This window comes from Physeter macrocephalus, chromosome 10, assembly GCF_002837175.3.
Source record: "Physeter macrocephalus isolate SW-GA chromosome 10, ASM283717v5, whole genome shotgun sequence".
Lineage (NCBI taxonomy): Eukaryota > Metazoa > Chordata > Mammalia > Artiodactyla > Physeteridae > Physeter > Physeter macrocephalus.
In genome coordinates this window covers 39,687,697-39,704,086 of record NC_041223.1, presented here as the reverse complement: position 1 = coordinate 39,704,086, position 16,390 = coordinate 39,687,697, and the positions used below count along the sequence as shown (strand labels likewise).

At 36.2% G+C, this 16,390-nt stretch overlaps 1 protein-coding gene across 5 annotated transcripts in view; it reads left to right on the top strand.

Annotated features, from left to right (window-relative positions):
* The window catches only part of SMPDL3A (sphingomyelin phosphodiesterase acid like 3A), a 17,716-nt gene extending 8,368 nt beyond the window's left edge, over positions 1-9,348 (top strand). For 4 of the 5 annotated variants that reach the window (XM_007117812.4, XM_028494485.2, XM_007117813.3 and 1 more), the window contains 5 exons: positions 3,392-3,488; positions 4,271-4,440; positions 4,898-5,078; positions 6,639-6,763; positions 8,723-9,348. In XM_007117812.4, the coding sequence (XP_007117874.1) occupies positions 3,392-3,488; positions 4,271-4,440; positions 4,898-5,078; positions 6,639-6,763; positions 8,723-9,040 (891 nt within the window). In that variant the 3' untranslated portion in view covers positions 9,041-9,348. Of the gene's footprint in view, positions 1-3,391; positions 3,489-4,270; positions 4,441-4,897; positions 5,079-6,638; positions 6,764-7,169; positions 7,278-8,722 lie in introns of all 5 variants that reach the window. The other variant, XM_028494484.2, reaches the window with a different exon arrangement.
* The last annotated feature ends 7,042 nt before the right edge of the window (positions 9,349-16,390 follow it).

Sequence of the window (16,390 nt, the reverse complement as noted above, 5' to 3'; positions counted from 1 at the left end):
CTGAGCCTGCGCGTCCGGAGCCTGTGCTCCGCAACGGGAGAGGCCACAACAGTGAGAGGCCCACGCACTGCAAAAAAAAAAAAAAAAAGGCTGCTTAATGAAGGTTTTGATTATAATAGTTAATTAATGTGAATAATGTGACTTTGAAAAGTTGCACTCTATGATGAGCTTAAGTTTCAAGTGACTTCTTGAGCCCGGCCTCCTGTCTTGAGATGAACAATATGTGAGTCTTTGCGAATTGGCCTTTCAACCAGTGGTCAGCTTTTGTTACTGTTGAGATGTTAGACCACACAGGGCAGAGCCTTGGGAATGGGCAATCTCCAGGAATCAGAGGTTACACACATTGTTTTCATATGCTTTAGGTGACAGGCAGACTGTTGTAATGGAAAACATGTGGGGTTTAGAGTCACATTCACTAGAAGTTAAAAACCTGTCCTGTCCTGCTTCGAATAGCTTGAACAACTTGGATAATGCACATAATTATCCCTGATCATTTGTAAACAAGAGCAATAATACCTACTTTGCAAGTTTTGGGGAGAATTAGTGACACTATATGGAAAGGGCATAGTTTCCTACCTGGCACATAATAAGCCCTCAGTAAGTGAAGTGGTGGTTTTGTAGCATGAAGCAGTGACATGGGACACGTTTCCTAACTCCTCTGAGAATTGGTTTTATTTTACTTTTATCTCTGCCTTCTTTTTGCAAAGCCAAATCTTATAATAATTCAAAGCTATAGATGCTATCCAACTTCTAAAATATATCCGATTATATGTACAGCTAGGATAAACCGGCAGCCTTTATACCTTAAACAGTTAATTTTTTTCTCTTCCTAGCTTATGACCTTATACCTGAAAACCTTCTATTATTCTACTGCCATCCTTCCATCCCGGTTTCAGGAAGGTCAGATGTAACATGAAAGCCCTACGACAAATTCTCCTAGAGACTTCTCATATGTGAGATCAAATTCCGGTGAATGTTAGTAACAAATAAATCGGATGTGTTATTTCTCCACTAAAACCCCATAAACATGTATTTAAACATAGCTACATAAACATACAAATACAGACACAAATTTCCCCCCACTACATCAGAAGTAGATATTTGTGTGGACAGCCCAGGGATTTCCCATTGCCCCCTCAAGGAAGCAGTCTGGGCCAGGGTCCTTAGGTACCCCTACAATAGCAAGACTGGTGCCACCAAACTGGTGGGTGGGTCACTTCCCATTGTGCAATAGATAACTGGATGTAAGAGTGATGGTAGAAAGACCTGGGATTTAGACCCAGCTCTGGGCCTGCCCAGCTCTCCCTGGATAAATCACTTAACTTCTCTGGTGCTCATATTTTACATACTTAAAATAGAAAAATCTAGAGGAATGTTTATATAATTTTGATTCTACGTGACCATACCAGTATCTTGGCATCCATCCCAATGTAAACAAATTGCTAAGATATTAGGTTTTTGATGATGATGATGATAATGATGATGATGATTACCAATTTTTAATCAGAATTTAGATTGGCCTAAGCCATTGTGTAATTTTCAGACAGATGACTCTGATCGCTGACACATATTGAAAATATCCTTTGGATAATCAGTTTCAGTTAAAAGAAGTCATTTGCTTATTACTTGCCCTGAATATATTTGTATTTTCATTATGTATTAGGCACATGTATTAGGAACTAATGTGACTTGGGTGTCATCTTAAAAAAAAAACAACTAAGAATTTTAATTAATGATGACAGGGAAACTCCTTTAAGAAATAGGTCTGGGGCGTCCCTGGTGGCGCAGTGGTTGGGAGTCCGCCTGCCGATGCAGGGGACACAGGTTCGTGCCCCGGTCCGGGAAGATCCCACATGCCGCGGAGCGGCTGGGCCCGTGAGCCACGGCCGCTGAGCCTGCGCGTCCGGAGCCTGTGCTCCGTGGCGGGAGAGGCCACAACAGTGAGAGGACCGCGTACCGCAAAAAAAAAAAAAAAGAAAGAAATAGGTCTGTGTCACCAATATAGAGAAGGAAATGAAGAGAGTGAAGAAAATGGCTTCAGTTTTTTACTATAATTTTTTGAAACAAAAAATAGGAATAATTACCCAATTTCACAAATGATTTCTGGGTTTTTATTCCGTATGTACTTTCTTGAAGTTTTTTTTTCTTCCCTTGAGCTTATGTCACCATAAAGATACTTTATTATAATATGATAAAATAGGATGATAAAAATACGGTATAATGTATTATACGTATACTATTTAAAAAATCAGAACGATATGTTTTAGGCTGACATAAAGAGACTTCAAATCAAAAACATGTTTTTCTTCTTTCTTTACGGCTGAGTATTATTCCTTTGTATATATGTGCCACATCTTCTTTACCCATTCATCTGTCGATGGACACTTAGGTTGCTTCCATGTCCTGGCTATTGTAAATAGTGCTGCGATGAGCATTGTGGTACATGACTCTTTTTGAATTATGGTTTTGTCAGGGTATATGCCCAGTAGTGGGATTGCTGGGTCGTATGGTAGTTCTATTCTTAGTTTCTTAAGGAACCTCCATACTGTTTTCCATAGTGCTTGTATCAGTTTACATTCCCATCAACAATGCAGGAGGGTTCCCTTTTCACCACACCCTTATAGCACAAGGAACTCTACTCAGTGCTCTGTGGTGACCTGAATGAGAAGGAAATCTAAATAAGAGAGGATATATGTATACATACAACAGATTCACTTTGCTGTACAACAGAAACTATCACAACACTGTAAAGCAACTATATACTCCAATAAAACAAACAAACAAACAAAAAATCAAAAACATGTGGTTATGTCTTCATTCAAGAAGTTAAAAAGCTTTATACTAATATTAACATTTCAGAGGACTTTGTTTAATTCTGAAATCCATCTCCTAGGCATGCTACACCAGGTCCTACATATTCAGGCTAAAACCTGCCTTCAGTGTCTCTATAATAAGCATATTCTCACGTCCATTCTATACCCCAGTCACGCTGAAACAAGGGCTTGTTTCTGTATATGGCACTGTGTTGATGTCTGGGCCATTATTTTTGCTTCGATTCCCTTTCTTGTCAACTTGATGAAATCATTATTCAAGTTCTGGTTCAAATGCTCTTTTCACTCTCCCTGCTGACTCTCTGGGCTAGACTTGATTGTTCTTGCTTTTCCACTCCCAGAACCCTTGTGGTGGTACCTAGCACATGGTCTTATAGATGATTGGTTGCATTTTGTCCTCCATCTCCCCAATTAAGTTATAAATCCTTGAAAATTAAGTCTATCTAGTATTCCTGCATCTCCAGATGCCTAACATAGTAGTAACCGCTCAAGTGATATTTAAATGAATTCATCCATATATCTTTAGAGTTTCAATGGTGGATTATATTGTTTGTGGCCAGGATCAACTGCCTGTATTCACCAGCAAGGTGTACAATGCAGTAGCAAGCCTCTGGAAGCCATGGCTGGATGAAGAAGCTATTAGTACTCTAAGGAAAGGTAAGTGAAAGATTTACTCATCCCTATTTTATCTCTATTTTTTATCTCAGTTCATGTTGTTTAGACTTAGATCTTTAATGTTTGCTTGAGTGTGCCAATTCTGCAGAGTCCCTGTACCCAGTTTTTCTGAAGGCCTTATCATGTTTGAAAGCCGGGGAGTGGCATGGATGGTGAGTGGGCCCAGGGCGAAGAAAGCAGGGGCAGGGTCCCAGTGGCTGAAAGTGCCACAGCAGCAGGGTGTTCTGTCACCACGGGTTCACAGGTGTGAGTGGGGTTATACCTTTAAGCCTCGTCTCACCTGAGATTGTAGCAGCTCTGGTTTATCTGACATTTCTTCCTCAGTATTCTCTGGCAAGATCCATGTGTGTTCCCATTCTTTGGACTTTAGATTTCACAATATCTCTTATCTTAATTCCCCAAACATACAAAAGTAGAAATTGATGTATTAATCTTTCTTTTATAAAATTCAGTACCTCATTGCCTAGTGCCAAAACATTTAGTTATCTTTTCATGTGAATGTTGGATACAACTGTTGTTACCTCAATTTGTGGAAGTGGCAGCATTGGACTTGACACATAGTAGGTTTTCAATAAATGTTTGTTGAATCTGATTCTTATCCAATGACAGCCTATGTATGTGCAAACTAAAGAATAAGAAATAAGTATAACCTGCCTAAATGGATTGAAAGCCTTAATTAAGATTTTGCTTTCACAGTGCCTGTGTATCTGTGTGTGTATTATTCCATTTGAATATTTGAATGTGTTTGAAATTTGTTTTTATAGGTGGCTTTTATTCACAGAAAGTTTCAACTAATCTGAACTTTAGGATCATCAGTCTCAACACAAACTTATACTATGGCCCAAATATCGTGACCCTAAATAAGACTGACCCAGCAAATCAGTTTGAATGGCTAGAAAATACACTGAACATCTCTCAGCAAAATAAGGAGAAGGTAGATGCCGTAGACCAACATCATCATGGGATAAACAGAGGGTTAAACTTGTATGCTTATTAGACTTGAGTGGGGTCAGGTATTAATGAAAGTATTAAAATTTAAAGATGTTCTTACATGAAACACTCTGTGATTTGCCTCTGTTGTTGTTGCTTGTTTTATTTTGCTTTTAATGCTCTGGGGATTGATTGACATCTGTTGATATTTTTAAAAAATTTTGAGCAACGTCACAGTTCCCTTACATCATAAACCATGTAGTTCAAATAGACAAGTGCAAATATAGGGCCATTAATAGTTTCATAATTTCATCTCTTTTTTGGTAAATAAATAGGAGAAATGGTATATTTGCTTTCTAAAATTTAATTAATGTACTTTCAATCTTAGGTATCTAAATCATTTTGTTGTGAAAAATGTGCAAAAAGATTCTCATCAGTCCTCTTTGTGTTTCTTTCTCCAGGTGTACATCATAGCTCATGTTCCAGTGGGGTACCTGCCTTATTCAAGGAGCATTACGGCAATGAGAGAATACTATAATGAGAAATTGATAGATATTTTTAGGAAATACAGTAACATCATTGCAGGACAATTTTATGGACACACTCACAGAGATAGTATTATGGTTCTTTCAGATAAAAAAGGTAATATAATAACATTCTATTTGCATCTCCTCAGTCCAAGATGCTAGAGCAAAATAGTGAATATCCATTAATTTTTACTGATCCAGTATATTAAAAGTTTTATTAAATCTACCTGCCAGCACCTGCTTTTTCTCAGTTACCTTCTGTGAGTGATGGCAACTGTCCAAATCATATTTAGTCCTGCCACTGGGTTTCTTCCTTTTAGCTCCGCAAGGCCATCATCATTTGACTGCTGTTGACACAACAGCCTCTGAAACCCTCAGTTCACTCAAATGTTCTTTTAGGTCCTCAAGTTTAGAGAATCACTCTTTTTTATTTACCTGCTAGACTCAAGTTTCCTTTGATATGACTAGATTTACTTAGAATTTAAAGAGCAAAGCACAATTTACTGTTGATTTAAAATAAATTAAGCTCCTACTTTTAAGTGCTTATCGACATTGTCATCTACTCAGCATTAAAAGAAAAAAAAATAGAAGAAGCTCTAGCATTAAATAAGACAACGATTATCTATTTTTAAAGATAACTTCTGTATAAGGGCAAGAAAACTGAGAGTTAACAAAATAAGAGTTCTGATTTTTTAGTAGTCAGCCAGGAGAAAAAGCAATATTTTTTTTTTTTTTCTTCAGTAAGTGGGGAACATTTTTGAAATGCTTTACCTTCTTCATCTAGAATGAGTGGGCTTGGTAAAAATGACCATTTTTCAGCATTTGATAGCTTTTTTACGCAGAAATTTAGTTCTATAATACAGGGGTCCCCAGCCCCTGGGCGGCGGACTGCTGTCTGCAGCCTGTTAGGAACGGGGCCGCACAGAGCGAAGCCTCATCTGCTGTTCCCCGTCACTCCCCATCGCTCCCATTTCCGCCTGAAACATCACGCAACCCCCACCCATGGGAAAATTGCCTTCCGCGAAACTGGTCCCTGGTGCCAAAATGGTTGGGGACCGCTGCTATAACAGATATGTATAAAACATGGTGACACTTAAATCAAATTCTTTTTATATAATTATTGGGATATTGTTATAGGTAGAGTACAAAAAAACTAGCTTTGTATATTTTGTGTGTGTGTACTTGTAATAATTTGGATAGTTTTATTATAAAAAATTTCAAATATATATGTAGGTAGAGAGAATTATAAGACAAACCCCCATGTACCATCAGTTATATTCAATATCTATCCAGATTTTGCCACATTTATTTTACCTATGATTCTTTATTCTTTTTTTTCTGAAGTATTTGAACATAAATCTCAAACATCAAATGTATTTCAGCCCTACATGCTTCTGTATTCATTGCTAAAATATATGGATAACTTACATAATAATAATACCATTAACTTACCTAACAAAATCAACAATGATTCTTTTAATCTTTTCACAGTAAAACTTCCCCTATTTTCTCAAAAGTGTCTCTTTAGTGTTGTTTCAGATCAGGATCCATCAAGCATCACACATCATTTGGCCGTTACTTCTATTAACCTCTTAATCTGGAATTTGTTCATATTTTTAATATAGTTAGACTCAATTATTAAAAATATATGTTTATGTACATATATTTTGTCTAGGAAATCCGATAAATTCTTTGTTTGTGGCTCCTGCTGTTACTCCAGTGAAGAGTGTTTTAGAAAAACAGACCAACAATCCTGGTGTCAGACTATTTCAGTATGATCCTCGTGATTATAAGTTACTGGTAAGTTGGTACAATTTTAGATTTGACCCCATATTTATGCATATCTTTGTAGTTTTCATTAGTTTTGTTGAATGTTTTCAGTGCAGCTATTGTGAGTTGTACTTTATGTTGAAATCTCAGGATGTTTTTCTTCTTTTTTATATTTGGAATGTCAGCACTTTCTAAGTGTGGGTTTATGAGGTTAGCCTTTGGGAAGCTGTTTCTGTCTTCTAAGGTCTTCACATTTACTTAGATAAGGATTTCATTGGGTAGCGCCTTGTTTGTGGACTTACATACATTTGAAACTTTTCACTACTCCATGTTTGTTATTAATTACTCTTCTCCAGAACACAGCTATGAAGAAGAATGTAGGCTCTGAAACCATACTCTCTCATGAGTGGTCTTACCCTACTTCTCTGTGTCCTAGTCTATTCCCCTTAAAACCGGGATTAAAATATTACTGACTTCACTGAGTTGCTGTGAGGACTACATGAACAACTATTCTTAAAGCACTTGGAAAAATGCTTGACTCACAGTAAGCACTCAATAAATGTTGGCAAAATTTTTTTTGTAAAGAAAATAAATTGAGTTGGAACTTTTGAGATAAAAGCTCTCTGGAGCTGGTACATAACTCTATATATCAATGCCTGGCCTCAAAAGGCCAGGCATTTAGCTTATGGGTACTGCCCCTTTCAACAAATATAATTTGAAAAGAATTTCTCAGTTAAAGTCTCTATTGATGTAACTGTATTTTTCTCCTAGGTAAATTTAGTAAGAGATAGATTTGTTAATCCCTAGAGCATGTTTTTGCAAGAAAAGATAGGGCAGGAAAAATCTGGCTTAATCCATAAACATTAAATTAAATGAGGAGATAAAACAATTGATAAAATAGTCCAAAGGAATTTTTTTTAATTAATTAATTAATTTATTTATTTTTGGCTGCGTTGGATCTTTGTTGCTGCACGTGGGCTTTCTCTAGTTGTGGCAAGGAGGGGCTTCTCTTGTTGTGGAGCACGGTCTCTAGGTGCACGGGTTTTAGTAGTTGTGGTACATGGGCTCAGTAGTTGTGGCTCGCAGGCTCAGTAGTTGTGGCGCACAGGCTTAGTTGCTCTGCAGCATGTGGAATCTTCCTGGACCAGGGCTTGAACCTGTGTCCCCTGCATTGGCAGGCATATTCTTAACCACTGCTCCACCAGGGAAGTCCCCAAAGGAATTGTTGTACAACTATTAGTTGCCTATTTTTGCATCTGAATCTCAGAGACACGCACACACACACGTGTGTGTGTGCGTGTGTGTGTGTATACTGACATAGAAAGATGTACCTGATATAATACTATATCATTTTTAAAAGTGCAAAACAGTTTGTATAGTTTAATTCCATTTTTTGAAAAAGCCAAAAAGATAGAAAATAGGTATATATATTCTAAATACTTATATTTCTTTGTACATAAAGTCTAGAACAGCACACATACACTGGAGTGCTGGTCAATGTTTAACAGCTGGTTCACCGGGCGGGGGGAAAAATGCTTTGATTTGTAGTGTTTGCCGATTTCCATGGCATAAATACTCCCATCATGGCCAATTTCAAGCTGCCAAAGTGATACCACCTAACTTGCAAGATGCCTGAAAATTTGACAGTCAGCATTTGTGGGCTGGTACAAGCCACCTCCTGCATATGACTGATTTATACACAGCTGTTAGCAGTGGTTACTTCTGATGTGTGTGAATCGAAGGCTTTTTATTTTGTAAATCCCTCTGTATAGTTGGATTATTTTCTATTATGTTCTTTCATTTTTTAAATGAAAAAATATATAGATTTTTCTATCGGGACTCTTTTTCTTTAAAAGCAATGCACACTTCTTAAAATGACTATACTTTAAATTAAGAATGTCACATAAATCCTAATAAGAACTCTTCTTGATATGCAGTACTTCATATGCCAAAAAACGAACCAGGCTTTGTCACTCTTTTTAACTATAGGATGTGCTACAGTATTACTTGAACCTGACAGATGCTAATCTAAAGGGAAAATCTAATTGGAAGCTGGAGTATAACCTGACCCAGGCCTATGACATTGAAGATTTGCAGCCAAAAAGTTTGTATGAATTAGCTAAACAATTTGCAATCTTAGACAGTAAACAGTTTCTAAAATACTACAATTACTTCTTTGTGAGTTATGACAGTAGGGTAATTTGTGATGGGAAATGTAAGGCCTTTCAGATTTGTGCAATTATGAATCTTGATGTTATTTCTTATACAGATTGCCTCAAACAATATTATATAAAGCACAATCCGTAGTATTTCACAGTCTGTACGCATAGAAAATGTATCATTGCTCTGTTTCTGAGATCAGTTTGTGGCAATTGTTATGCAAAGCTTTGTGAGTTACTGAGTGGGCAGGAAGAATTCCTGTCTTTGCTTTTTTATGATGCCCAAAATGTAGATATTTTTAACATCCTAAATTTTTATTATATCGAATGTATCTAAACTGCCCATTACTAGAATGATGTTTGGATGTAAATACCCTGTCTTCCAGTTTATATAATTACCTCTAATTTATACTCTTGTTGAAATTGTCATTTATACAATAAGACAAATTACTTTTCCCTAAGTATGATGAATTATTTTTAATATGATAATTTTCTTTTAATTAAAAGTCTTTTAATTCATTCTTCTGGAAACTTCATGTGTAAACTGAGGTTCAGGCAGTTTTAAGTGTCATGAGGTTGATACTGTTTATGCACTATCTATACTCTTGGGAAAACACCAAGGTCACATTAGGGCCGTCTCTGCGTCTATGAAACATCACGGGCCATGACCTCGCTAGCTGTCTTTATTCTGTGAGGGAAGGGGAGTCCTCTTTAGTACTAAGTTTTAAGGAAGAGAATGTCACGGGAGAATCACTAAATATTTTATCAAACTTTAAAAATGCAGAAATAGTGTTTATATATTGCTTACAGATACATGTAATAGATCCTCCCTAAAGAGGTGTGTTGGTAAACATCAAATACAGGAATGTTGGAGGTTAATGAATGGGAAAGTTGATTGGGGAGAGATATATAAGGGGATTTAAATGTGTTGGTAAAGTTTTATTTCCTAGTTCAATCAATTTCCTAGTGGCTATGTTAATGTTAGCTCTATTTTTCTTTATATATTTTTAAATATATTAAGTACTATAGAGATCCAGCCTTTAAAGTTGATGATTTTGGCTCTTCTATAGAGAGTGATTCATAATGAAAGCATGGAGACACTGGGAGGGTTTGAAGTAGTCTAGTAGAGAAGGGATCGTGGGGGGACTGAGGTGGTGGCAGTGGAGAGGAGTAGCCCTTTTGTGATATATTTCGTAAGTAGAAGCAGCAAGATTTGTTGATGGCAAGGATGTAAGAGATAAAGTGCAGAGAGAAATAAAGGATGACTGCTAGATTTTTGGCTGGAGAAACTGGTAGATGGTTGTGTTATGAGGGAGTTGGGATTACTAGAAGAGGAGAGGGCTGGTGGGGAGTGTGAGGGGCACAGAGCAACAGATTAGGAGTACTATAGTGTATTACAGCTGATACAGGCTACCCAAGAATTTCTCTAGTTCTTTAAACATTTTGCTATTCTAATCATCTCTAAATTGAGAACTTTAGGATTTCTTTTAAAAAATAAATGAGTACCCTAAGAAAGCAGCCAAACAACTCAGACTCTACTACTATGATTGTTTCTACAATATTTAAAATTTATTAGGAATAAACATGACTTACTTATAGGAATGTATCATCTGCCTGCCTCCCCACTGGTACTGCCTAAATCATTCTAGACAAACACAAGGACACTTAAGGAAAGGAAAAATAGTATTAATTCAGTTATTGATGAGCTATCTATTCTTTCGGTAGAGAATGGATTTTCTCAAGCTACAGCATCCCCTACTTGGGTTGCTTCTCCTTGGAGCAATTATGTGTGTAAGCATAATTAGGCAACATTTCCATGAACACAGAAAGAAATAATAAGGTAAGGATCATGTTTATTTTATAATTAGTTTTTCAAAACATACCTGAAGTTCCTGTTTTACAAAATTCTCCTCATTAAAATTTAGTGTGATTCATCATCCTTAACTTTTAGTAAAACAAATTTCTTTCTACAATCTGTTGTTAAATTTTAAACAAATCAGTATAAAACTCCTCTCTTTCATTGTAGAACTTCAGGTCTTTTGCATTCTATGCTATACATAGTACATTCCCTTATGAAAGTTCTATGTCCCCAAACTGGTGGTTTTAGGAAGATGGCTGTGAGTGTCCGCTGACCATTGCCTTGTAGGCTTGGAGGACTGTTCTTCATGCAGGACTAGGGACCCAGTGGTCCTTTTGGTTTCTGTAGCCTTTGTTCCTGCCTCAGTGAAGACTCTTTCCTCCCATCACCACCCCATATTCTAATTAACATAGATTGTCAGTTTCTAAACACACGTGTAATTATACATTGCAAAAGATTTTCAATATGTATTTTTGATAAATTACTTGAATTCAAAATACATAACTTGAAACTCAACAGTAAGAAAACAACCCAATTTTTTAAAATGTCAAAAGATCCAAATACTTCACCAATGAAGAAATACGAGTGGCAAACAAGCATGTAAAAAGATACTCTACAACATTAGTCATTAAAAGAAATGTAAACTAAAAAGTAAAAAAAATTTAAAGTAAATAAATTACTACTACACACAGATTGAATTGTTTTTTGAAAAATTGACAGTGTCGAGGACTGGTGAAGACAGAACTGAAACTCTTACATATTGTTCTTTTCTCCCCTTTTAAAGTGGTACACTTTATTGGATTAATTTCTATTCTTTTATTAGCTTCAGATGTAGCATATATTTCAATTTCCTAATTTATTATAAGGTTGGGATTTATTTATTTTTCATTTTTAATGACATTTATTGTTTTCTTTCTAATTTTACAAGTGATACATGTTCATTGCATTCAACTAGAAATACATAAAAGGGTAAAAGTAAAAAGTAACAATCACCCATAATCCCCACCTCTCATAGGTAATGACCATGAGCAGTTTGATGCATTTACTCTGTGTCTACATATGCATATATTTTTAATAATTAAAGAATAATTGACCTACAACACTATGTTAGTTCCGGGTGCATGACATAGTGACTGGATGTTTCCTTACATTACAAAATCATCCCGATGAAAAGTCTAGTTACCATGTGTCACTATACACAGATATTACAGTATAATTGACTATATTCCTCATGTTTTACATTTCATCTCCGGACTCATTTATTTTATAATTGGAAGTTTGTACCTCTTAATCTCCCTCATTTATTTCACCCATACCCCCATCTACCTGCCCTCTGGCAACCACCTGTTTGTTCTCAGTATCTATAACTCTGTTTCTGTTGAGTTATGTTAGTTCATTTGTTTTCTTTTTTAGATTGCACATATAAGTGAAATCATACAGTATTTGTCTTTCTCTGTCTGACTTATTTCACTTAGCATAATACGCTCTAGGTCCATCCATGCAATTACCCATTTCTTCACCTTTGCTCACATTGTTCCTTTTCCCAATCTAAAGTCCCCCATTTCTTGCTCTCTCTAATATTGTTTTTCTTAAGACCTCACATAAAAACTACCTTTGTTGTCAAAACTTATCTAACCTCTTCAGGCAGACTTAATCTTCTCTCCTTAGGGCCACCATCGGTACCTTATTTAAAACCATCAATGCCATTACCACTCCTCCTTTTCTCTCATTCCCTCTCTTCCTTTAGTTCTGAGAGGACAGGGCTCTGCTTTACACAACTTTGTATTCCCGTCACCTAACACAATGCTTGACAAATAGGTAAGTAAGCTTTATAATGAACAGTATCAAATTAATGAAATTATATCTATGTTGGGAGATATTTTTCTCCATTTCTTGCTGATGCCCAAATTCCTTAATGACCAGATAAAACCATCTATTATTATCACTAAGCAGCAGAGATTAAAGGTTGAAGATAGAAATGCTTAGCTTAGGCAATCCATTGATGGAAACTTATTTACACTAATGGGTAACGTGTTGATTAGTCAGCTATCCTACGTGCCTGAGAGCATACTGATTCCAGTTGAGACAGAGAGGATGGTTTCTGGCATTGGCATTGGCGGGTTGGGGAAAGGGAACTGAGAAGGGACGTGGGGATTTTGAGACATAAGAAAAGACAGGTAGCCTGTCCTCTCACATGCTGGTAAGGAAAAGGGCTTAATGAGTAGAAGATCATCGAGAGGCCATATGATAAATTGATGAGGCCAGGGATTCTAGTTTGTGTAGTTCAAGGTACTTACCTCTCTGTAATTCAGTTTGTCTTGCCAATTAAATGAGAGTTATAGCATCACCTGATTTATAACATTATTGTGGGAATTAAGTGAAAATGTAAAGTGCATAGATCAGTTTCTGGACATTGTAAGCATTATGTAAAAGTTATAAATATTAATATGATTTTTGACATTGTTAGATGCCCAAAGGGAACAGAGTAGATTTGACAGGGACTTGGAAGTACAGAAGATGGAAGGTGAAGTTAAGGAAAACAGAACCTCATACTTTTCAATGTTGTTCTGGGGAACATTCAGTTTATACACACATAAAGCCACAACCACTGTGTTTTGTATGGCACAATTCTCTCCACAAATATGTGTAGGGTTCCCGTAATGTTCCAGGCACTGTTCTATGTGCTAGGTAAACAACAGTGAACAAAACAGACGAAGATTCCTTCCTTTATGGAGCTCATTCTAGCATGTGCATTACTGTGATGAGTGTGTGTGTGTGTGCACGCGCAGGCATGGGCGCAGCTTGTCGGGAACACTGATTGCCTTTGAACCACATTGTACGTAACTAAAACTGATTTAACAATTAAAATATTTTAAATATTTTTAACAGGATCACCTTCATTACAATGGACTTCATTCCCAGAAACTATTTAGTAGGGGTTGTGACTGTCATGTCACAAAACAAGAGGGTCAGAAATACTGACAACTGTATTACAAAGATGTCCACTTGAGTCTTTGCTATTTGGGAAGAATGATAAAAAGTTGCTAAAATGATTGCTTTGTCTAAAACCATATAATTGCAAAAACATGGAAATGGCTGTCACAACATAGAAGAAAAACCTATGTTCTGATCAGTCTGTCAGGCAGGTTTTATTATTTTGCAGATTAATACTGAGGTTCCTGCTGGATACTACTTACAAAATCCCTTTTTATGTGTGTGTCTTGAAAGCATTTATTCTCAGATCACCCAGACAGCAATGGGATTGTGCTTGGAACAGGGACTGGAGTTACAGGGAATGTTGTGATATAGTCTTCACTTGTCTTCTTTCCTGTTAAGCTTGCAAATTACTGCCAAGTGATATCAAAGCACCATAGCAGCAGCCTGAGGCAGTTTTTATTCACCTGAAAATTCATTAACCACCAGTACCCTTAAAATCTAGCTGGAATCTTTAGCTGAAATATCTGTAGTTTCTTTTAACCCTTTATTTGTTTGCCAAGAGTTGGTAGCATTGATTTTAGATATATAAAGATATTAAAATCCTTTGAAAATTTTAAATACCGTCTACTCATCATTATATTTTAATGGATATGTTTGCTACAGAAGAAAGAACCAAAATCTTTCATTTGGAATCTTTATGCTTTAGAGGCAACACAAGATCTTTTCAATAAGAGTACATTTAAGATGTTATTTATCTTCTACATTTGAGCATGATAGACCACAGAATATCAAATTGGGGGCTCCCTTGTTTAGAAGCCATACTGTGTTTATTTAAGTTACTCATGTGTTCAGTAATTATTTTTATGGAAAAGGGAGGAGTAGATTCATACATTTATTCATCAGACATTTTCTTAATGCCTGTTATGTGCAGGGCCTGTAATTGAAACCTGAAACAAAAAAGAAGACATATACATAAGTGGACAACTAATAATTATTATACTCACCACAGAAAGAAATTGTAATTATGTGACATGATGGAGGTGTTAACTAATGCTAAGGTAGTAACTGTACTGCAATATATAAGTATATGAAATCAACGTGTTGTACACAAACTTACACAGTGTTATATGTCAATTATATCTCAGTAAAGCTGGGGGGAAAAAGCGCTATCAGGATACAAGGATCTAAGTCCAGAAATTATATCCACCCTTCAAATTCATACCACAAACTCTTACAATGGACATAATTAAACGTTAGTCTTTAGAGACATTTCTCTGAACCACAGATACTTTTGTGCCAATCAGTGCTGCAAGTTTTAAGTAGATTTGAGCCAAGAGTGGGACAGAAGCATTCTAACAAAGTCTTTAAGAGGATTTACATTAACTTGATAATAAAACTTTCTCCCCCTCCAAAAAAATTACTGTAGTAGATTAAATCTTACTGGCTTGCTCTCTTATTTTGCCTGATCCTTTATAGTTATGAGTTCTTGGGTTTTTGCATTTGATTGAGGATTTTAACAAATTTTCTAAACATATTTTTTGGTTCTTGAGTTGAGTTATTTTAAAAATACAGTCCCTCTCTGGGTCTAAAGGCTCAATGTTTTCTTTCCTTTTACTACATTAGTTTTGTATAATATCTATGGTGGACTTTCTCTGTCATACAGTTTCAAACGAGGTACACCTAGTTCTGGATTTTCCCAAGAGAAAGAAGAGAGTTTTCTCATTTGTAAAATAGGGATAATAATAGTATTTCACAAAGACGATTGTTATGAATCAAATTTTGTAAAGCATATAAAACAATCTTTGACACATAGTTAGTGCGACAAAAATGTAGTTAAATGAGATAAAATATACATTACCCTTGATCCCATTCATTGTCTCCTTGAGTGTTGTGAATTAACTTATTCTCAGCTTCTCTTTTGGCAGATAATGGTAGCCATTCCCAAATTCTGGCCTGTCAGATAATAATGAAAACAAGTTTCATCCAGATTATACCACATATATAGATATTTATTAACTAAATATTTAATAGTAAAATAACATATAAAACCAAACAACAGACATTTTATTTACAATGCTCATTTTATAGTCTCTAGAAGATTCCATTCTCCATCCATTGGGGTTCTTTGAACACTACCTTGGATTAGAGGTTTGCTAGAGTCAAACACCAAAATTCTAGAGATACAATATTTCAGTCTTGTAGCCTCCTCAGGTGCTCAAAATCAGAGCAGTTGAGGCGTTAGCCTCTGGCGCAAAATTTAAAGAGGTGCCAAGACACTTAGTAATCAAGAGAAATAATATTTTAAAAATTCAAAATGAATGCAAAATAATTTGTCATGAACAAAATGTCAAAATTTTAAATAAAGACAGCCATTGTTTTATGTTCCTGCATTACTGTGCAACAAGAAGTCATTTCCAAGTAACCAGTGGTTACCGAACTGCCAGAACAGTTCGTGAAGGTTTACCATGGCATCTGATCCCATTGGGCAACATGGAGCTTTATGGTCATGTTTTTGATTGTAGAGATTTTATTAACTTTTACATTTGGTTCAAAATGTGGGAGGATATTTTGGTAAGAGTATGTAAGGGCACACTTTTTTTCTTTGCTGGGCTCAGGCTTCAATATGCCTTCACGGGGCACTGCTCAAAACCCTCAGGAGGGGGCTTCCCTGGTGGCGCAGTGGTTGAGAGCCCGCCTGCCGAT